This window comes from Malurus melanocephalus, unplaced genomic scaffold, assembly GCF_030028575.1.
Source record: "Malurus melanocephalus ecotype Western Australia unplaced genomic scaffold, MMel_1.1 scaffold_197, whole genome shotgun sequence".
Classification (NCBI taxonomy): Eukaryota; Metazoa; Chordata; class Aves; order Passeriformes; family Maluridae; genus Malurus; species Malurus melanocephalus.
Window position 1 is genome coordinate 12429 of NW_026623429.1, and position 21905 is coordinate 34333.

Genomic DNA, 21905 nt, shown 5'->3' on the forward strand with positions numbered 1-21905 from the left:
TCTCTGTCCAAACTGCAGCTGCAACGCTTTGCTTGGGGACAGACTCTGCCACTTCTCTGCCACCCTGAGAGAATTACCTGCCAGGTGTGTTAGTGGGAACAAGYGGTGCAAAAGGAGTTTGTGCATGGAAGGGGAAGATCAGGGCAATCTYTTTGTCCTGACCCAGTTGATTTGTGAGCAGGGATGTTTCCAGCGTGKCTCAGAGCAAGGCGAGCTGTGTTTCCTTCTTTTGTGAGTGTGCAGTGCTCTCGTGTGGTGGTTTTGATGAGAGCTGGCAGTGCCAAACTTTAATTCAGRGCATCACAAGCTCCCAGGGTGAGTTTTTTCCATATTCCTGTTATTTTCTCTGTGTTTCATCCCAGGGATTCAGGGACTAAGGGAGGCACTGGTCATCCCACCACAACTCCTGCAAAAATCCAGGGGAAGGGACAGAAGAAATAACATCATAACATGTAAAATGCAGTGCTCACTCTGCTGAGAAGCTCAGCTTTGTGGGTTCCAGTCTCCTGCAATGTGGCAGTGCTCTACACAGAGCCATTCATGAGAACATGAACTGCCTGCACATGGCTTGGAGAGCTTTGGAGAGCTGCATTCCCAAGGCTGGAGGGGATGGCATTTTGTACAACATCACAGCAGGAATGAAGCATTTCACTGACACAGGCTGAGAACACAGCAGATCTAGGAAATAAAGTAATTTCCAAGTTAAATTGGTACCAGGATAGCTGCTGTGCTAGATCATCTCCTGAAGTAACACACAACCCTAAAAAATTCCCCTTTTCCATTAATACCCCTAGTTCTGAGAACACTTCCCCCTTTTCTCCCATTTTGTGAGGAAGGAGCTTGAACACACACCCTGCTCTCAGGATTGATGCTCTGAGTACCTTATCAGTGCTGTGCTTGGCCAGAWCACCCTCCCAGCTCTGAGAGAGCGAGGGTGGAGGCTGCACTGACTGCTCCCAGACTGACCCCATCTCCAGGTGCTGTTTCTGGGATGTCTGAGCACCCAGGGTGCCTCCAGCTGCTGGTGCAGACCCTCACCCCATGGAGCTTTCCTGGAATTCCCTACTCTCAATAGCCTAATCCCACCCTCTCCTCACCTTTGGCTCCTTCCCCACGCATCCAGAGGGTCACTATGGACCTGTAAGGACACGAACAGCCACAGCCAAACAGCTCATAAAACACACCCCTGYCAAAGGTCATCTCTGAAACACCATCCTATGGCTATGGAACAAACAGGATGTAAAAAATCCCATACACCACCTTCCCTCTCTTACAGAACCAATGACAACTTACACAGAGTATTTCAGTTGTGATTTAATTCTCTGCAGACAGAACACAACTCGCTGTCTCTTTAGGTAAGAAGMACCCACAAGCACATTTTGGCTCATAATCTGATGCAGATTAATGTCTGACAAACACTGTAACACCTTCCCTAACTGCACACACCGGCTTCCTGCAGCTGCAGTGTTGGCACATCTGTGTGGCAGAGAATTATTTAACTGGATGAGTAATAGTTACCTTTCTGCTTGTCTGTTTGCTACCAAATGAATAAACATCCAAAGTAATGCAGTGATTTATGAACTGGTCGTTTTGTTTGAAACGGTCAAAAGGAAGGACTCATCCAAAAATGCCACACTTCAAAGAAAATTGCATTTTTATATGGCTAAGAGCTGAGAAGCCTAAACCTAAACTGAGAGAAACACTTTGTAAAGAACTAGGTCTTGCYTTTCTTCAAGCTGAATACAGCCATTAAAATTCTGCTTGTGTTCACTTTACAGTCTCGAGTGCTGCCAAAGAGAAGGCCATTCAAAATGCAAGACCTTGCAGCACTGAATTCCAAGTAAAATTTCTCCTGAAAAATCAGGGAACATACTAAAATYATTATTGCTACATAATTGCATATAGCTTTTAGGATACAAAGTTCWCATGCAGGTAGCTTAATCTAGATTAGAAAAATTATGTCCTCTTGGCCTAAAAATTGCCCCATAGTTTCATMTGGATATGTGTTTCCATTTTCTTAGCCTAGAGTTTTGCCAAGCATTGCTGAATATTAGTTATCTTCAATCACAGAGGCATACACAGCTTGTGTTAGAATTAGTTGTTTCATACTTYGGAYTTTTATTTGAAYGTGATTTTTTTTTTAAATTTTCAAGACAGGAGAGTGCGCAAACTGAAAGGCAACCATCACCATTCTCCTCTGTACCATTAAGACATTACAGTCCTCAGATAAATATATTCCATTATAAGGAACATGATGCATTTAGAAGTGGCCATGGCTAAAGGTGTATTAATTATTGTGCTGTAGAGCTGCTCTACCCTGTAACTCTTAATCTCTACCTATTCAGTTTCTATTCAGCATGGGTTTCCAAAAAGATGGATGGTGCAGTAGTATTATACAGGAAAAGAAAACAGAGATGTGTACTACTTTACCTCATAAAAACACGAGCTGTATTTCACATCTGTGAGGTTGGAAGACTCCCACTGGGGCTGAGATCCCAGTGTTCTAGGGATTCTACACAGTCACAGAGAAATTCTGGCACCTTCAAACACAAGGAGTTTAAAGGGAGCAGCAGAAAACCAGACAGGAACATCCAAGGGCTCAAAATAGCATCCAGGCTGCCTTTCATCCTGTGCTCTGCATCACACRAATTCTGTATGGTAACATCAGTAAAAATCACAGGTGTGAGTCTGAGTCTAACCCAACRTTGCTCTTGGCCAGCAGGCATCCTCCACTTGGCTGTCCCAGTGCTCTGGAGACAGTCACCTTTTATGCTGCCTGTATTGCTTGAAACGTTKATAGGCTGGAAAGAAGTGAGGCTTGAACACTTCAGAGAGAGCYGGGGAAGCTGCTGCCAGGGTAGCTCTTTCATAGGGATGCAGGATCCTTAACTCTCTCTGCCATCCCATTTCCCACCTTATTTTACTCCATTATTGTAGAGACAGGTGTATGGACACAGGGTATTTGCTTGCTCTCAGGGTAATAACTCAGAGCCTCACACTGGAGTGCTTCAACACCTCTCCAAGTCAGATGACTGAAGCAACGTTATCCTTATTTTACAGATAGGGAAAAATCTGAATGGCATTTGAAAAGCATGTAGAGCTCTCAATTTTCAAACTTTTAATCAGAGGAAGAACTGGAAGCGTACGTAATTTCATTGGTTTTGACTTTGTTGCTCTAGGTTAAATACCCAAAGAAGCTGTGTGAGAAATCAGAATGTGATTAAGCAGAGGACTGAACCATGATCTCCCATGCTAAGAAAACACATTCCCATGCTAAAAATGAAACATTCAAGTCACCAGTATGAATCCAAACATACTTTATTCAAAGGCCAAGATTCATGAACACAACTTAACTCACTATCAAGTTTCACATTTTTGGTTCAGGATCTGAATATTGTACATCCATATCATTCAGAAACACTGCCACAGTAGCTGAACATTTCTGTAAYAACCAGGGGTACCTGCAGACTCTGCTCTCACACCTTTATATTCAACAGTTTCATCACAGACTCCTTGTACCGAGACAAGTTACTTTCTGTTTCCCCCTCGTTTTTAAGTGCAATGACGGAGTTTCTGTAATTCTGAACCACTTTAGAGGCGAGCAGCTCCTCCTTAGTGACATCAGTGACATTCTCTGAGGCTTTTATTCGCAGCAGCGTGTCCAAGGCGTTTTTCTGAGAGCGACTGTTCTCCCAGACATACTCCTCCATGTCTTCCTCAGCCTTCTCACTCTCCCACTTCTCTGTTTTCTGAAAGAAAATACACAGCCTTAAAAACTGCTCAAGACTGAAACAAAGTGACAACAAATTGAAGAAATTTCTCTCTCACACCAATTGACTCCAAGAACTGCATTCACTGTGGAAGCTATTTCCTCCTCCAGAGTCCAGTGGAGGAGTCCATCCTGCAGGAGCAGGATGAGTTCCTTTCTCCCACTCACAGGTCCTTCATGTATCTGGCAGATACAACTGGGTGAGTCAGAGAGGGAGGAAAAGCTTCTGGACTCTACYTAATGAGTAACTGAAACCTTGGTCAAAGCAGTGATTTTAAAGATCTCCAAACACTGCAGCTCTGGGAGCAGCCTCCTGTGCTGTCCCTGGCACAGGGTTCTGTTCTGGCTACACTGCCTGGCAGAGGGAGACAGTGCCTAACAAAGAACCCATGAGRTGATTCATAMAGAAAAGCACCACCAAAAAAATCCTGCTGCATTTGCTTCTCATCCCTGCTGTCAGCTCCTAACAGAACTGGACTGCTGAGTGATWAACAATCCAAGCTGTGTGAAGAAATCAGTCCCTCATCTTTTCAACCACTCGAGGGCAGCAAACTGTTAYTCTTTAAAAACCACTTGTACCATAAAAATACATCCAGGTTTCGAGTGATGCTACAGAATTCAAGAACTACCATCATTTAAGGCAGCAAAATACAACTGGTTAAGATGCTGTTTAATAATCTATCTAAAATAACTCACTCTTCCACTGATTAATTCAATCCAGGCACAATCCTGGGGGATAATTTGAAAGGAACCACAGAAAAAGTCCAAAGAACAWAAATTCAATTCTTACTAATTGGGGCAAGTAATTAATCTATCTAAAAATCTAATCTATCTAATTAATACCTTCTGAAAGCTAGTAAAACACAAATATTTGAGTAACAACCTGAGAACTTGCCAACAGGAAGCAAAATACCTCCAAGTATTTTGGATGAGAAAATACACAAACATTCATAGGTTTTAAGGATTTTAAAGACTGTTTTAAAATAACTGAACTCATACATTTCTTGTATTGCATTTGTAACTCATACAAATTCTTGTATTGCATTTGTAACTCTAATAAAAGAAATTGCCATTATTGGCAGCTGAAACATAATTACACTTGAAATTACATTTCGTGGTGTATCTACAGAGAACTTTTCCTTGCCAATTCACAAAACGTCACGTAATCCAGGTATTAACATTCACGTAATCCAGGTATTAATATAAACCAAAAGACTTCTGCCACGTTTAAAGGGATGCTGGCCAAAGTTTTCAGGCTTGAGGACATAAGTTACACAGATCCAGCTGCCCCTCACTCAGCAAGAATGGAACCCTGTCCTCATCTTTTGATTCCACACCCACAGCCAGTGTGGCACTWCTGTGCTGGGCACATATCAAATCTTACAATTATCTCTGCAAACAGGACTGATGTTACTGTCTAAATGAAAAGCCAGGCTCTGTCCACCCCCCTCCAATATTAAAGSTGATGTAAATGAAAATAAACCACCCATTGTTTGCTTGTGCTTTACTGAACAGATCCAAACTATCTTTCAGCAAGTTATTAAAAGGCATTATCCCTGATCAGGGGGAAAAAAACATGGCACAAACTAAAACATGTCAGACAAAATAAAAACCCATGTCTCAGGAAACCATGAATTTTTCATRGGAATCAAAGACAATTACAACTGATTGTCAAACTCATCAAATATTGATGTGGAGGATGAAAGGTAATAAAAGTGCAGGAGACTTGTGCATATTCAATACACACTGAACAGTCCCATATCAATATTGCATAGCCCTGTCTGCCAGCACTAATTAAACTGGAGCACAGCACAGCCATGGTGTTTGTCTGAAATTAATAAAGTGAGCACTGGCCAGCTCTCTTGTCTTTGCTTAATGCTGGAAACTACTGTGCCATTAATTTAAGATTTGCAGTGCAATGTGATGCTGTTGGAGAAAAAAAATCCATGTCTACTTGAAAGATGGAGTAAATGTTATCTTTCACCACCTATTTTAATTTGATGTACTCTACAATTACAAAATTACCCTTCAAGGCAGATGCCACTGACAGGGAATATAGCTCATCCTCCTTAGTGTTTCTAACATCAGCACTGCASTGCTCAAAATCAAGAACAATTCATAAAAATGCTAAATATGGGCATTTCATTGAACTACTGTAGAATAACTGAAAGCAGTAAGGATGAATCTTTGCTGTGAATCAGGAACAACTTCTGTAAGAGTGACATGGTGATGATGAAGGCTTTCACTGGCTGTCTCAAACCATGTRATATGGGACATTAAACAMAGTTCAGTCATCCAAAACATTACCATGGATTTTCAACAATGAATTCAGTTCAGACTGCTCCCTTGTTGTCTGTAAAATATGCCTGTAAAACTGCTGAAGGAAACCAACACAATTAACCACAAAAATGCAGGAGACAAGTGTGAAGAGAGAGCATTTAAGAAGCAGAACACTTCCAAATGACAGCCACAGTTTAGTGCAGCCTGGGAAGAGCCCAAGTAGAGATAYATTCTAATTAACAGTAGGAGTTTGGAATCAGGCAAAATGTTCTCTTGGTTGAATTTGAAGAAAAGTGAGTTGGAAGAGAACAGAATTGTAAAATAATTTACTCCATATCTGCTTACCCAGGACTCGTGATACAGAACTGTGAGCAGGTGGATGCCATAATCATAGTTCTGCCTTCTTAGGGGACACCTGGAAATGCAGAAACAAAGTTCATCTTTTGGAACAAAAAGTGAAAAGCTACCATTAAAATTTCTACTGTATAATGTAGGGAACCTGAGGAAATGAGTGTTTGATTCATGTGCTTTTCTGAATTACACACAACCAAGAATAACACCATGGTGGCATGGTATTAAGGACACAAGGAGAATGGGCAAYTGCAAGTCAGCAGGAAGGTACACAATATCCAACATTTTACAAATCTTCTGGAAACATCAGAATATACTTTGTCTGTGTGCCAATATATGAAGTCTGAACTCTTTTAAAACCTGTCTTTAACAGTAACAGGAAGAGAGTTAATTAAGCCCTCTTTTATWCTTAAAATACAATAATTCACCAAGACAATAATTGGCATAACCAGCAGACACCAAGCCCTTTCCACCCTGTGGCCATTGCTGCAGTATTTTTGTTCCCTTCTGGCAGCTCACCTGTCTGTTTTGATTGTGAGCACATCTGTCTCCGGACAGTACCGCTCTCCCACGAGCTTTATGAGCTTCTTCTTTGCATGATCATCCAAATTCAGGTTAGAAAGTTTAACCTGTAAAAACAAGAAAAAAAAAACCAACTTGAATTTCTTGGAAAATCCAATCCGAACACTGAAAGTATTTGAGACAGGCCCATCTTCTATCAAGAATCAGGAGAGCTATTCAAGGATGCATTTGCAGAATTTCTTCTGATTTTACCATGTTGGAAGTCTTAACATAAGGCAAAAATAATGTGAGTATTCAAACAATACATACATGCATAATAAACATCCCCACAATGCCTCACAAGGCCAGTCARTATGACTGGGCACACATTTGGTCAGGAACATACGGATGTACTCATTTGTGAACAATTCTGAATTCCCTACATTTCCCTCACTTCCTTTCCACAGATCACACTCACATATTTTGAAAAGGAAGTCAACTGTTTAGGGTTTTGAAACAAAGRCTGTTTACCAGAACTACTACTTACTCTTAAAGTCACCACTCTTGCTTTGGGATTCCGAATAGAAGTCCCTGAAGAAACATAATCTACTGTTTCAATTTCAATGGGAAAATGCTGCTCACATTTCTCATCACTGTCCAGAGCACTTGGCCACTCAGTGCAGAAATCTGTACAATAAAGAGAAAACAGTCCCAGTAATACCTGTCTGGTGTGTTTGGCTGGCTTTTTTTCTTTCAAATGTATTGCAATAAATGCTTTTATTCCTAGAAACCATACACATTCAGGTTACAGCAGTGTTTCTGCTAGACCTTCTCCAGTATTGCCATGCCTCTCTCTGTACTGGGTTCCCAAAACAGGACACAGCACCCCAGATGCAGTCTCACAACTGCCAAGCACAAYCACAGAATAATTTGGATTGGAWGTGACCCTCGTGCTGCAGGGATTTTTTACTAGATTCACCTGCTGAATGCCCTGTCCAACCTGAGCTTGGACATTTCCAGGATGGGGCATCCACAGCTTCTCTGGGCAAGCTCTTCCAGTGTCTCAAGCACCCTCACCACCAAAAATGGTTCCTTTGCCTGACCTCCTCATTAGGTGCCTTTACTGGCTTGCTGGGTGGAAAGATGCTCCTGGTCTCCAGCAGATGCTGTATCTCCCCAGCAGACCCTGCTCTCACAGAGGATTTAACATGAATAGCTTTATGCTCATTAAATGSASCCCATAATAGCTACTGATKGAAGCCTGGTTCAATCACAGTCCTMTRAGGACTGAGTCACRTTCATCACTCACTTTCTGTMAGGTGCTGAACTGTGAATTTGTCAGTTCAAGCAAGGCCTCATGGAAAAGTCCCATTTTAGTCTTAACTGTTGTGCTGAAAACCTGCTAGGAATTTTCTGCTACACCTGGCTGACTGCTGGCAGCAGCAGGAACAGACAGTACAGCCAGAGCCAGAAAAGAACCAGCCTCACCAGTGAACCATGGCTCACCTCCATCACACAGTTACATTCTGCGTTGTCCTAACCTTTGAGAAACAGTTTAAAAAAAACCAAACAAATGAACAAACAAAACCCCCMAAAAAACTTAACATCCCTCACCTTTAAGAGCTGCACAGTGCTTCTTAATTGCAGGAGGAGTAAGATGCAAAAAATTGGGAATCTGAAACAGACACATTAGGAGTCACTGAAACAATAGCTTTTTGTCTGATCGTAATTAAATGGGCATTACTGAAATCTGATTACACTTGTGATATTTGCTAAGGCAGTATAACATGCTTAAAGAAATATTCAGATAAGCAGACTTTTCTCGAGGCTGATTTAGAAGAAAACTTAAGTCTGTGACAAAAGTCACAGGCATGATGATCCTGAGAAAGTCTCCTGCTTTCGTTCATTTGTCAATTAACTTTCTATTTGTTACCACTTAGAAACTGAAGAGGATTATCTGAGTTAGTAACAGCAAACAGCCTCCAATGCAAATATTCCAATCAAAGCAGTGCAGCCCTAGTCAATAAAGACTTTAAAAKTGCCCACCCCACCCCTGGCACAGGCCTTACCTTGACAAGTTCTAGGTTGCCCTCTTTGGGGGGAGGCACCCCTCCCTTGATGGGGTAACCCATTCGGATGGGCAGAGGCACAGAGGCAGGTTTGAAGGCAGCTGCTGTTGGGTACACACTGCTCCAGTCCTGGTCAACAGMCATCCTCTCTGTCCTGGGAGGGCCAGACTAACCAAAGGACAGGGGCAATGGGATGGGAGACACACTGCATGTGAGACAAGGCAGGATCAGCACACCAAACACTGATTTCAGATATTGAKTCCCACAGCTGGACACTTCAAGGCACCTTCACAGCAAAAGTTARTGCTCATTTGGAGAGGGATGTTTAACAGAGCCTCTCCCATCTTAGTTACCAGGCCTTTCCCAACCTTCCACTGCATTTGATGGCAGCGATGCTTAGGAAAAAGAACTTGAGATCCTCCTGCCTTGGGATAAATCAGAAGGGGGAATAAAACCAAGCATGGAATTGAAAAGCCCAGTTCCTAAAGGGCTCGAGTGTGGCAGGCAAGACAGTGTGTTTTAAAATTCCGGAATTCTCTMTGTGCAGAACAGTTCACAATAAAGGAAACACATATTAATAATGGTGAAATTTCTTGCCATAAAAGTTCCAGTGTAGGGACAATGTATCAGTATTGCAGCAATAGCTTATAGCCTCCAATAACTGACCATCATTTCAGTCAAATACTTYTAGAAAAAGTTTCATGCCAGAAAGCAATAACAACAAATCCCATAAACTCAGGCTGTAAACGACATGTCTGGTTCATTGGAAATGCAAAATTTAGGTTAYTTTTCAGACCTGCACTACGTGGTGTCAATGCAAGTTAACCATTAGCTTAGTGCTGTATTTTTGATTTTTTGATAACATAGACTGAAAAGGTGATACAAGGCAGGAATTGGCCTGGAAAAGTCCCAGGGGATTGTTTCACCAGGATTTGACTGCAGAARGGCCTCCTAGACAAACTGTTACAGCACACAGCTTAGGATCCCAAACACCTGAGTTAACTGTAAAGCAGTTCAATACTTACTGGTCTTGCAAACTGTTGTGTCCTGCCTCTTCTCCTTACTGAAGCTGAAAGAAGGAAAAAGAAAAGCAAAAAACCAAAAGCATTTTAAAAATAGATTATTATATMGTTTCGGGAGCAAAAAATGTAGCACAATTTTGTATGGGTTTTGTCTCTTGTGACAATATCCAGTAATACTCCCCAGTCTTTACATGGAAGAAGGGGAAGMTCTGACACTCAAGACTGAAGATTACTAATTTATTTTGTAAAAGATAAAATAGAAAAGAACTTGGAGGACAAGAGTAAAGTGTGCTTTTGCCTTCATCCCTGTCCTCCCTTCTCTTTCCCACACAGCTGCTCAGTCACAAATCACTCTCCACCAGCAGCACAAGATGGATAAACTGAACAGTCTGTATTTCCAAAAGGAGAGTTTCACAGCTCCATCCTTTCCTTCTGCCAGAACAGCTTCACACCCTCTCCTGTGCTGTTCTCCAGCTCAACCAACCCCTGGACAAACAGTGTGCACTGTTGGATTGTTTCTGTTCCTGAACTGGGGATGGGCACCACGCTGATCCAGATTACTGGGCAGGAAGGGACAGTTCAATCCCTTTCAGGCCTGGGCTTTTCCTGGCTCTACTTTACAGCCCACTGCTTTCACCTGCAGCTGTGGTGAGGGACCCTCAGGGACGTTTGAAATCACCAGATTGTCAAACTACACACAGATCTTTGCATGCTWGTCTTCATTTCCTCCTGCTCCAGCTCTAAAAACACTTCCAAACCCCGTTCTCCAAGGAGCAACACCAGAATAATGTGGCCTCAGACACATACAGGTGAACCTGATGACATTTATTTTCAAGTGTCTGGTTTGAATCCAGAGGTTTGTACATCGACCATACATATTTAGCAAAAAGCAACGAGTGGGATTTAGGAAGGGATGTTTGGGTTCTTTTTTGCCTCATTCATGAGTCTAATAAACCCAAYCTATAAAAACGTGTGGATTCCAGAGTTTTTTTTTGTTTTCCTTATCTGAAGACTTTATGGATCTGATTCTCTTCATCCTCTCCTTGCTATCAAAATCTTAAACCGACCTGCAAATCTATGACKCTCCAACAAGTAATGTACAGCATTCCTTTACCCCTTGATTTGCCTTTTATCCTGGTGCTTTCACACACAGCCACACTTCACAACAACCGCACCTTTTCTGTTACAAACATCTTTAATTTCAGGCCAGGACATCTTTAACTTAAGTTAAACTTTTAAGTATCGCAGGGCATCACTCAAAGGGATGATKAGAGTCCTTTGAGCGACCTGGCGTGCTGTGCATGCCCACCGGGAACGRGCCGGGAAAAGCCGGACCCACAGAGGTTTCACAGGAGTGCACACAGCCATGAGATTCCCTTTGGGAATAACATAAAACAGGCAAAGCAGCTCTGGGTCCCTGCAGCCCGACCGRCCCGCGCTCACCTTCCCGAGGCTGCGGCCCTTCCCTGCCGCTCGCCGCGGCCGCCGACGAAGCAGCGGCGCGTCCCGAGCCCGGCGCGGTGCCCGGGAGCAGCACGGGCTGACACAGCACGGCCCGGCACAGCACGGCCCGGGAGAAGCGAGCCCCGCAGCTCAGCCCGGCTCGGCAGCACCGCCCGGCCCGCGCCGCCATGCCGGCCCCTCAGCGCCCTCAGCGCCCGCCCACAGCCACGGCGGCCGGCGGGGGACAATTCCCGCAGAGCGAACGGGGCGGTGACAGGGCCGGCTGGGGCCATCCCCTCATGGAGAACGGGGCGGGCACAGTGCCGGCTGGGGACAATCCCCTCATGGAGAACGGGGCGGGCACAGTGCCGGCTGGGGACAATCCCCTCATGGAGAACGGGGCGATGACAGTGCCGGCTGGGGACCGGCCACAAACTGCGAACGGGGCGGTGACAGTGCCGGCTGGGGCTATCCCCTCATGGAGAACGGGGCGGGCACAGTGCCGGCTGGGGACAATCCCCTCATGGAGAACGGGGCGGTGACAGTGCCGGCTGGGGCCATCCCCTCATGGCGAACGGGGCGGGGACAGTGCCGGCTGGGGCCATCCCCTCATGGAGAACGGGGCGGTGACAGTGCCGGCTGGGGACCGGCCACAAACTGCGAACGGGGCGGTGACAGTGCCGGCTGGGGACAATCCCCTCATGGTGACAGTGCCGGCTGTGGCCATCCCCTCAGTTCGAACGGGGCGGTGACAGTGCCGGCGGGGGTCAATCCCCTCATGGAGAACGGGGCGGTGACAGTGCCGGCTGGGGACAATCCCCTCATGGAGAACGGGGCGGTGACAGTGCCGGCTGGGGACAATCCCCTCAGTTCGACAGTGGCGGCTGTGGCCATCCCCTCATGGTGACAGTGCCGGCTGGGGATAATCCCCTCATGGTGACAGTTCCGGCTGGGGCCATCCCCTCATGGTGACAGTGCCGGCTGGGGACAATCCCCTCAGTTCGACAGTGGCGGCTGTGGCCATCCCCTCATGGTGACAGTGCCGGCTGGGGACCATCCCCTCACGGTGACAGTGCCGGCTGGGGCCATCCCCTCATGGCGAACGGGGCGGTGACGACTGCCGGGCCCTGCAGTTCGAGTAAACCTTCTCCTAAAAGTTTGATGGCATTAATCTCTGCTTCATGTTAAGCCAGAGTCTCTTGTCTCTCACGTTCACCTTTGCCCACAGGATCCTTCAACCCCCCCTCCCCCCTTTTTTTTTTATTGTAGAACAAATCAAATTGTGCTGGGCTGCATCCGAGACATGCTGAAAACCTCATCTTAATGACAGTGAGCTGTGGCTTTCTTGGCAAATGCACTGCAAAAAAAGACTCAAGGTTTTGGCTCATATTTCATAGTCAAGGAGCTTCAAATTGAAAGTAATCTAGAGGGCTGGAGAGTCCTGTGTTAAAGAATGGATACTGCTCAGAGCTTGGCCTTAGAACTCACTGAGAATGAAGTGAAATACCAACAGGCATGTGGAGAGTTCCCTCTGAAAACAGCACTGAAGGTCCTTTTCAAGGGAAAGCTCCTTTCAGCTATCCTAATGTTTGAGCCACAAAATAAATCTTGATGGGGAAATGAAAGTGTTGGTAGCACAGGTGACCCCAGTAAACTGCCCTGATTTTCAGGTCTGGTTGRAAAAGATATGCACAATTTTATCTATGTTGTATTGGTTTTGTGTAAAATATACCAGTGTATCATCCTGAAGGACAGGAAATGTAAGAGGGGGAAAAGAATTCTAAGAAAAAYATGTAAACAGAAAAGATGATGTGTTTTGTTTATATGTAGAAAATTAAAACATTGACAAACAGCATGTGCAATTGGAGCAAGGAGAGCTGAATGACAATAAAAGTTTTTGCTTACTGGAAAATTGACTTCCTGCTCCATTTGCTTCTCCTTCCTGCTTTCAAATTGGACTTTTTAGTGACAAACTATTAACTGAGTTTTCCTTTCTGCTGYGGCAGAGCCAACCCAGAGTCCAACATCTTTCTCAAAGGCCACATTTCACAGGAGATATTTATAACTAGTGATATTTTACAAGGCTTAGAAAGCAACAAATTCCCATCCATTCACCACTGCTGGTTTTAATGGGATGAGATCCAAGGCTGTCAGAGCTGAGCTCTCCTCTCTGCTGGTGACACYGTGGCTAGCACTGACCTGTAAATGTCAGTGGTAGTGCATCCAAGACCMCAGGAATTTCAAGGCTTTTTTACAGCAAAAGTTAGCGCTGATTTGTTGAGGAATTTTTAACAGAGAGCCTCTCCCATTTGGCTACCAAGCCTTTCCCAAACTTCCACTGCAWTTGATTTTAGAAACACTTAGAAAGAACTTGTGATCCTCGTGCCTTGGGATAAATCAGCAGGAAGAGGAGGGGGAATAAAATCAGTATGGAGTTCAAAACTCTATTCCCTAGAGGGCTTGAGTGTGGGATGGTGGGCAAGACAATGAGTTTTAAAGTTCTGAAATTCTGGGAGAATGAGCCGGTTCATAACACCCAGGTGACAGAGCATCGGAGGGGAGCAGGGTTTGRCTGCTAGTGTGTTTATCAAGGAATATGTTATTGTGGTGGGAAAAGTGTCTTCCTAAAGGTGATTGTCCTTCCCAGAGGCCAGTTGTGTCCCATATCATTACCAACGCCCATGGCTGAGGGTGCCAAGTGCTCCTGCAGGCAGAGGGCAGGTGTCACCGCTCCTGCAGGAGGGCACTGCAGAGGGACCTGGGCAGGCTGCGTGGGGTGAGGTTCAGCATGGCCAAATGCTGTCTCCTGTGCTTGGGCACAGTGATTGTCAGCTTGTAGAGCTCTTAGCAAATCGAGGGCACAGGCTTGCGGTTGACTGTTGGTGTCAGTTGCCGCTGGCAGTCCTTCAGTTGTCCCTGGGGTCACCCACAGAGCTGCAGAAGCTTTGGGCTGGCCTTGCTGTGAAGGGGCAGCTGAAAGGTCCGTGGCCAAGGTAGGAACATTGCCCCTCTCCYTGGCTTTTCTCCAGAGCACAGATCCTCAGCACATGACTGCAGCCACGTGTACGGACAGTTCTGACAACACAAGCCGAGCTTCCACTGCTGGAGCTCAAAAGGCTCCCCCATCCCTCCCCCAGCTCTCATCTCCAGGACACTCACCTTCTCAGTGCCATAACTCGAGGTTAACTCAAGGGTGCAGGGACCCTCTTGGTCTGCTTTTTTTGACACTTCCACAGACAGCAGGAAGTCCATCTCATTTCTGGGATCARTGGGGCATGTTCTGCTCAGATTGCAGCTCACCAGCACTGGTGAAATGGTATTTCAGTCTCCAGCTGTGACAGRGACATTCATCTTCCTGAAGGCAGAAATGTTTGTCTGAAATACTCAGGCCATTCCTAAAAATCTGTGTAAAACTTAATGGTCTCTGCCTTGCTGGGTAGCATCACCATATATTTCTAAACCTTTTCTCTGAAATCTACTACTCTAAGGAGTATGTAGACTACTGAGAGTTGTCCTTTATTGGGTTTTTCACACAGAGCTGTTCAACAAAGCCTTTTCTCTCCCCTCTGTCTGCAGCCTGAGCTAAAGACGTGGCCGAGTTTGCTGTCAGCATGGATAACAGCAGCGGTCCTTTCCTCCTGCCTGCCYTGCTCCTGCTGCAGAACTCGAGCAGCCCCAAAGGCTCCAGCCCTGCTGCTGGCYCYGAGCTGGCAGAGCCCCCRGGACCCGGCTGGGGCAGGAACCTCAGCGTGGCCCAGGCCGGGCTGAGGCCGGGGGAAATCGCCGCTGCCGGCGTGCTCTGGGCAGCGCTCTGGCTGATCTCCGTGCTGGGCAACTTGCTGGTGTGCCTGGTGATCCACAGGAGCAGGAGGACACARTCCACCAMCAACTACTTTGTGGTGTCGATGGCGTGCGCGGACCTGCTGAGCAGCGTGGGCAGCGCGCCCCTGGTGCTGCTGCAGCTGAGCTGGGGCCGCTGGGTGCTGGGCAGCGGGGTGTGCCGGCTGGTGCGCTACCTGCACTACCTCACGCCCGGCGTGCAGATCTACCTGCTGCTGGCCATCACTCTGGATCAGTGCTACACTCTGGTGCAGCCCCTCAACTCCAGAGTGACCAGGGACAAAGCCAGGAGAATGACTCTGATCTCCTGGATCTGCGGGGCTCTCTTTGCATCACCAGCCTTTTTCCTCTTTAGCGCCAGCAGTGAACACCACTGCAACTTCTTTCTCCCCGATTCTTGGCAAGGAAATGCCTCAGGTGTCATCCACCTCTCGGTGCTGTTGTTTCTGATCCCATCCCTCCTCTTTGTCCTATTCTACGAGAAACTCTTTAACTACATTTGGAGAAATGACACCGAGGACATGGCTGGCAGGAGGACAATGAGTCCTGTCTTAAGAACAAAAGGGAAAACTGTCAAGGTGTTCTTCATCTTTGTGTTGGATTTTCTCCTGTCCTGGCTCCCTTTCTTCACCGCACAGTTGTGGCACCCACAGGAAACAGACTACAGAAAGAGCTCCTTGCTTTTCCTGGTTGTCACCTGGATCTCATTCAGCTCCTCAGCCTCTAAGCCAATCTTCTTCTACATCTACAATGCAAACTTCAGGAGAGGGATAAAAGAAATTTGTTGCATGTGGAAACACCGCAGAAGCGACATCTACACCATTAGTACCAGTTCCAGGACAGCTGAAAGAATCCCATTGGAATCACAGCCATCCCAGAACCAGCCAAACCTCACCGAAGACTCCACCTCTGATGCTTTTGACAGAGAAATCAAGGACCATGAGCTTGCCAGGTCTGGTGAGTCCAATTCCCCTGATACRTTTGCCCAGGGGGCTACATTAGTTTGAAAAGCAATGGATGAGCTATGGGGGTCCTATGTTCCCCCAGAAGAAAGAGGATCTTTCACTTTTTTGAAGCAATGAATAGTTRCATATTTTAGAGCGGCTCCCAGGGTTTGTTTTTTTTTCCAGAGAAAAATAAATGTTCTGTATTATTTAATGGCTTGGGTTTGATGCATTTGTTCTATTTTGTTTCAGTTTTCATGTTCTGCTTTGGGGAACTCCACTCCTGGGGTCTACAAAACRAGAGTCCTATTTGTAAGGAGAAAAGGGAAAAAAGGAAACACTGCTTAATAAAATTSCTGTAGGGGATGGGCCATGGTGCAAAAATGCCTAAATTCTCCCAAAGCCATCTAGGCTTCCTTCCAGAGTGTCCCTGGGGATATTCCTGCACTGGGCTTGTCCCTCCTGTTCAGACCCCACTGGTGTGGTGGTCAAGGTGGCCATGGGTTAAAGGCTTGACTGGATGGTCTGAAGGGTCTTTTCCAACACAAACAATTATAGGATTCTCTCTCCTTCCYGTCTTGTGCCTCCATTTCTCTTTGGGAATAACCTTCTCCCGGAAAAGCCATAGCAGATTGTTTCAGGTTTGGGTGAAGAACTGGTTTCTGGACAAATTTCCAACTCACATCCTAGAACTCTTCCTTCACACGCGCCCTGATGGAGCAGCCTCGGGCTCAGCCATTCTAGGGCCTGTCCTGTGTGTTGCTGTGGATCCATGGAATATCCTGTGCTGTTAGAGAGCCCTGTGGATCCATGGAATATCCTGGGCAGCCTGTCCCTGTGGATCCATGGAATATCCTGGGCTGTTGGAGAGCCCTGTCCCTGTGTGTGCCTGTGGATCCATGGAATATCCTGTGCTGTTAGAGAGCCCTGTGGATCCATGGAATATCCTGGGCTGTTGGAGAGCCCTGTCCCTGTGTGTGCCTGTGGATCCATGGAATATCCTGAGTTGGGAGGAACCCAAAGGGATCATTGATCCAGCTCCCAGCCAAGGTTGAGAGAAATGCTGTGTTGACACCATCTCTGCCCCTGCACATCCTCAGGACAGGAACTTTGCGAGTCAGGCTGTGCACCTGAATGCAGAATGGAGAGCAGTGTCAGTGTGCAAAGCTGGAGAGCTCCTTGGTTTACACAGTGCTTACTCTGTGCATTTTACAAATGCTCAACAATGCCTTAGCTGGTCTCACCTGCCTTCTGAAGTCCTGCTCTATATTCTCACCAGAACACTCTCACTTAGAAACCACTGTGAATTTTATCTTATTTTCCACATCAGGGTAATGTAAGAAGAGACCTTTTGTTGTTGAAAGCATGTAGTGCCAGTCCCAGAACAAGACCAGCTGCAGTGTTGTATGTTAGCTTGGAGTTCCTGTTTCATGACTTCAGCGTGGATCACTTGCACATCTTGGGTTGCAGGATCAAAAATTACTGATTTATTTTAAAACACTCTTCACATTTTCCTGGTTTTCCTAAAAAGAATCCAGTAAGTCACAATTACTGTTTGAAAGTCAGCTTTCAGTAGAATGATCCCTGTTCAGCACACTGCTGCTTTTGTTAAATTTTATTCCAGATGAACATTGCCTGCTTTGGGAGGGTGTTTTTAAAGATGCATTTGTGGTATGTTCTGGTTGCTAGAACACTTCTAGAACTCCAGTTCACTCACTTCTTCCAGAATCCTTTCTGGTAAGGCAGCTTCTTTCCCGCAGTGAATTTTAAACAGATATTATCTGTTCACTCATACATCTTATCACAGATATCTTTATTTAGGTTTCCTGGATTCAGCCAAGCTCCTGTGTAAAGAGCCTCTCCTGAAGCAATAGTTCTATTTTTGTCAATCTTTTCAGATATATTTGAAATAAGCACCCATTTTCATGGTATTCTGTTACAACCCTCGAACCAATAACAGTATCCTTTTCCTCCAGTGCATCGCTAATGATTTAAACAAACCCAATCAAACAAAGCTGGGACACTTAATATAATTGCAGATRGGAATCAGGTGACAGCTGAGGGTCACCATGTAAGAATTTATATTGCCTCTTATTATTGGAAGGCTCTCAGTGGCTGCTATCTGATTACCTCCAGCAATGAGGGACCATAGAGAGCCCATTTCACACCGTTCAGTCTGGTAAAGTCTTCAGTTAAATCATCTTTTCCGTGGCCAAGGAACAGGAGTCAGCTGCTCTGGTTTCTATTTCTGCTTTGGTGTCAGACCTGCTGCTACAATTTGAATTTTTTGCATTTGCARTAAAGCCGGGTACTACTTTGCTCTCAAAGGAAACTTTTAACTTTTAAACTTTAAAATATCCAAGATAATGGTTGGTTGATTGGTTAGTTGGGGGTTTTTGTTTGGTTTGTTGGGGATTTTTAATGCTCTTTTTCCCCTACATACTTTGGCTGGTTTTGTAGAGCTAGATTAATTATATTCAGCAGAGGTCAGAGGTGAGGACAGACAGCAGTTTTTTTCATTTAGCAAATTACTGTCTGGAAAAGTTAATAAAGCAGAGAGTGTAAAAGTGTTAATTGATGCAGGAGGCATTTCAGAATGAAGCAAAAACCTGGAGAAGGATTTTTGTGGCTCCAGTCAGATATCAGTTCTCACTGACCACTCACCTGCAATAATGTGTAAAATATTGTATTCAATTCTGTGCACAGGGTAAACTGAGGAACACAGTATCCAAGGAAAATGTTCTGCTTGGGTTGGCTTTTAGAGCAGATTGCATGTATCAAAAAAACAACCAAAAAAAAAAAAGCTGAGAGGGTTTGGTTTGGTTTTGAGTTTTTGTTTTGTTTTGGGGTTTTTGGAAGGAAATATAACTGGGAACTAAGAAATAACTTTCTGGAATAATCTTTCCAAGGAAAGAGAAAAATAAAAAATATGAATAAAAAATATGATAAAAATTGAAGAGTGTGCATGGCATCATTCCCCCACTGATGATATGCAGAAGGTGAAAGGGGTGCCTTTGTTCCATTCTCACCCTCCTGGCTCTGCAAATGTGGGAAGCTGATGTTCAGTGCTGGCAGTGCAGACAACAGTCTGATCTCTGTTACAAGAGGGAGAAAAGGAGAGAAATAACACTTTTCACTTTCTCCTTCCTGATTGGAAAGGTCAAAGAAAACGAGGAGTTTGATTCTGGAGTGGTTATGTTTGGGATTCTCTTCCTCCCTAATGAATACAAAAAACGAGAGCTGCAGTTCAGAAAGGCAACAACATCTGAGAGCCCTGATTTTCCATTACTTGAATCAACAACAAAGTGCTGCTTTTGGCTTTGCCAAAACTTGGATGGAAAAAACCCTGAACAGCTGAAGCTGCTGTTTAGGAAAGGAGGATGCAGAGCCTCCAGCTTGCCCCAGACATCACTTAATTCAGTGTTTAAAGATGTGCAGTGAGGAAATGCTGCTTTTAACCCATTGCAATGAAGTGTCTGCAGATAAGGAAAGGCCTGGCAGGGACATTCAGCTGTTGCTTGTGATTGCTGCTTTTGACAGGGGTCAAAAGGGACAGGAGGGAAGGAAGGGACAGAAGAAACTTCTCTCYGAAATCATCCAAACTGTTGTGGGTTCTCTGAGTGCCTTTTGCAAGGGCAGCCATATAAGGCAGCCCAAGGGAGGGCTCCTGCCCTGCTCAGGGTGGGACTTGGGGAGCTGTGGGATGAGCCAGGCTGCAGCTCCTCTCTGCCCCTCTGCAGGGAATCTGTGCTGTGGAGAGCTGCCAGGAGCAGGATCTGCCTGCAGAAAGTAGGTGCTGATTGCCAGAGGGATTGGGGTTTGTGTGTGCCGGGTGTGTGGGGTGCTGGGTGTGGATGGAAACCAAAGGAAAGGGAACTGGGTTTGATGGAGCAGCCCAGGAAAGGTGCTCCAGGGAGGTGTATTTATATGGAGCACCCCAGGAATGTGTTTCAGGAGCTGTTTTTGGGTGCAGCAGCCCAGGAATGTGTTTCAGGAGCTGTTTTTGGGTGCAGCAGCCCAGGAATGTGTTTCAGGAGCTGTTTTTATATGGAACAGCCCAGGAAGGTGCTCCAGGAGCTGTGTTTGATGGATCAGCCCAGGAATGTGCTCCAGGAGCTGTTTTTATATGGAACAGCCCAGGAAGGTGCTCCAGGAGCTGTTTTTATATGGAACAGCCCAGGAAGGTGCTCCAGGAGCTGTTTTTGGGTGCAGCACTCCAGGAAGGTGCTCCAGGAGCTGTTTTTGGGTGCAGCACTCCAGGAAGGTGCTCCNNNAAGGTGCTCCAGGGAGGTGTATTTATATGGAGCACCCCAGGAATGTGCTTCAGGAGCTGTTTTTGGATGCAGTACCCCAGGAATGTGCTCCAGGAGCTGTTTTTGGGTACAGCAGCCCAGGAAGGTGCTCCAGGAGCTGTTTTTATATGGAACAGCCCAGGAAGGTGCTCCAGGAGCTGTTTTTGATGCATCAGCCCAGGAAGGTGCTCCAGGAGCTGTGTTTTTGCAGCTCTGCTCAGCCTGCCCTGCCCAGGCAGCCTCAGCACTCACCCAGCACTCAGAGGTGCTTTTTGGGGACCTGTGCCGGCTGACCTGGATGAAAAGCTTTGTGCTTTTATGTTTGCAGCCTCCAGAACTGCCAGGGAAGGGATGTGTTCCCTTTTTGCTCTAGGGCTGGTGTCAAGGTGTGAACTGATGCTCTCCTTTCCACCAGCAGGGGTAAGAAATGAGCCCAGGGTAAAATGTGTTCATGTAAATATTGTGTGGAGTAACTGGCAGGGCTCTGGTAAGACTGCAGTGGGAGTGCATTCACTACACATGAGCATCTTTAAACAACAGTGAAAAATAGGCTCAATTTAAAAACAGGCTGAAATTCTGGAATACTCTGTTCTGCTGAGGCTGAAGTAACTCCAAATGTGGGAATGAGTCTTTTCTGAGAGGAGCAGGGAGCTGCAACTCCTCAGCATGTGGGATTTATATTGCAGATAACACAGTACACTTCAATATGACATTCCAAATGTAACTTTGCCATCAACATCAACAGTGCATTGAAATTAAAGTCACCTCTCATGATAATTTTAATKTTTCTTTTCATTTTAGCTAAGCATTTCAAACGGGGAAGCTTTTCATTGTGGTGTGTAAGAAATGAGGCAGTACAAAAAAAGACTCCACTCCAGTCTCACAAAACTATTAATAATGCTGCTAAGGTAAATTGCTGCTGAGTATGAACAGCCATTTAAGTCTGCTCCATGAAATAGATTTGATCTAGAAGAAGCTRTTGTCTATTTTAGTTTGTCTGGGTACTTGTTTGAGAGCAGCAAAATCAGCTGCAAGCATTAAACAAGAAAACTGAGGTTCAGGCCAAGACATTTGGTGTTTTCCCTAGTAGCAATATTAACCTCCCACTATCAGTTATCATTAATGGCATCCTCCTTTTTCACACATGAGGAAAATTGTTCCAGAGTACAGTGGACTGCAAGTTTGGGTCCCATGAGGCCACTGAAATAGTTTATTCAAGTCCTAAAATCCTTCTGTAATGGTGCTTTGGGGAGGTTCTCCTGAGGTGTTGGTGCTGAAGTTCAAAGCCTCATTCAGATGTGGTTTGGGCAGAGCTTCCACCTCTGCTCAGGACACTGTAGGGCCTGCTCAGCTCAAAGTGTGATCTGGGATCAGCTCAAAGTGTGATCTGGGAT

At 45.5% G+C, this 21905-nt stretch overlaps 2 protein-coding genes across 2 annotated transcripts; one reads left to right on the forward strand and one right to left on the reverse strand.

The window, feature by feature from the left end:
• Positions 1–3306: 3306 nt before the first annotated feature.
• MRPS35 (mitochondrial ribosomal protein S35) lies at positions 3307–11645 on the reverse strand. Its single transcript, XM_057373426.1, has 8 exons — positions 11436–11645; positions 9996–10039; positions 8971–9138; positions 8516–8576; positions 7449–7588; positions 6920–7029; positions 6395–6464; positions 3307–3749 (listed from the first exon to the last, which is right to left on the reverse strand). The coding sequence occupies exons 1-8, from the start codon at positions 11623–11625 to the stop codon at positions 3477–3479; spliced, it is 1056 nt and encodes a 351-aa protein (XP_057229409.1). The 5' UTR covers positions 11626–11645; the 3' UTR covers positions 3307–3476.
• Positions 11646–15046: 3401 nt separating this feature from the next.
• Positions 15047–16188, forward strand: LOC130577817 (probable G-protein coupled receptor 19). The gene is given in 2 exon segments (XM_057373422.1): positions 15047–16121; positions 16124–16188. Coding segments are annotated over 2 exon segments (1140 nt in total).
• The last annotated feature ends 5717 nt before the right edge of the window (positions 16189–21905 follow it).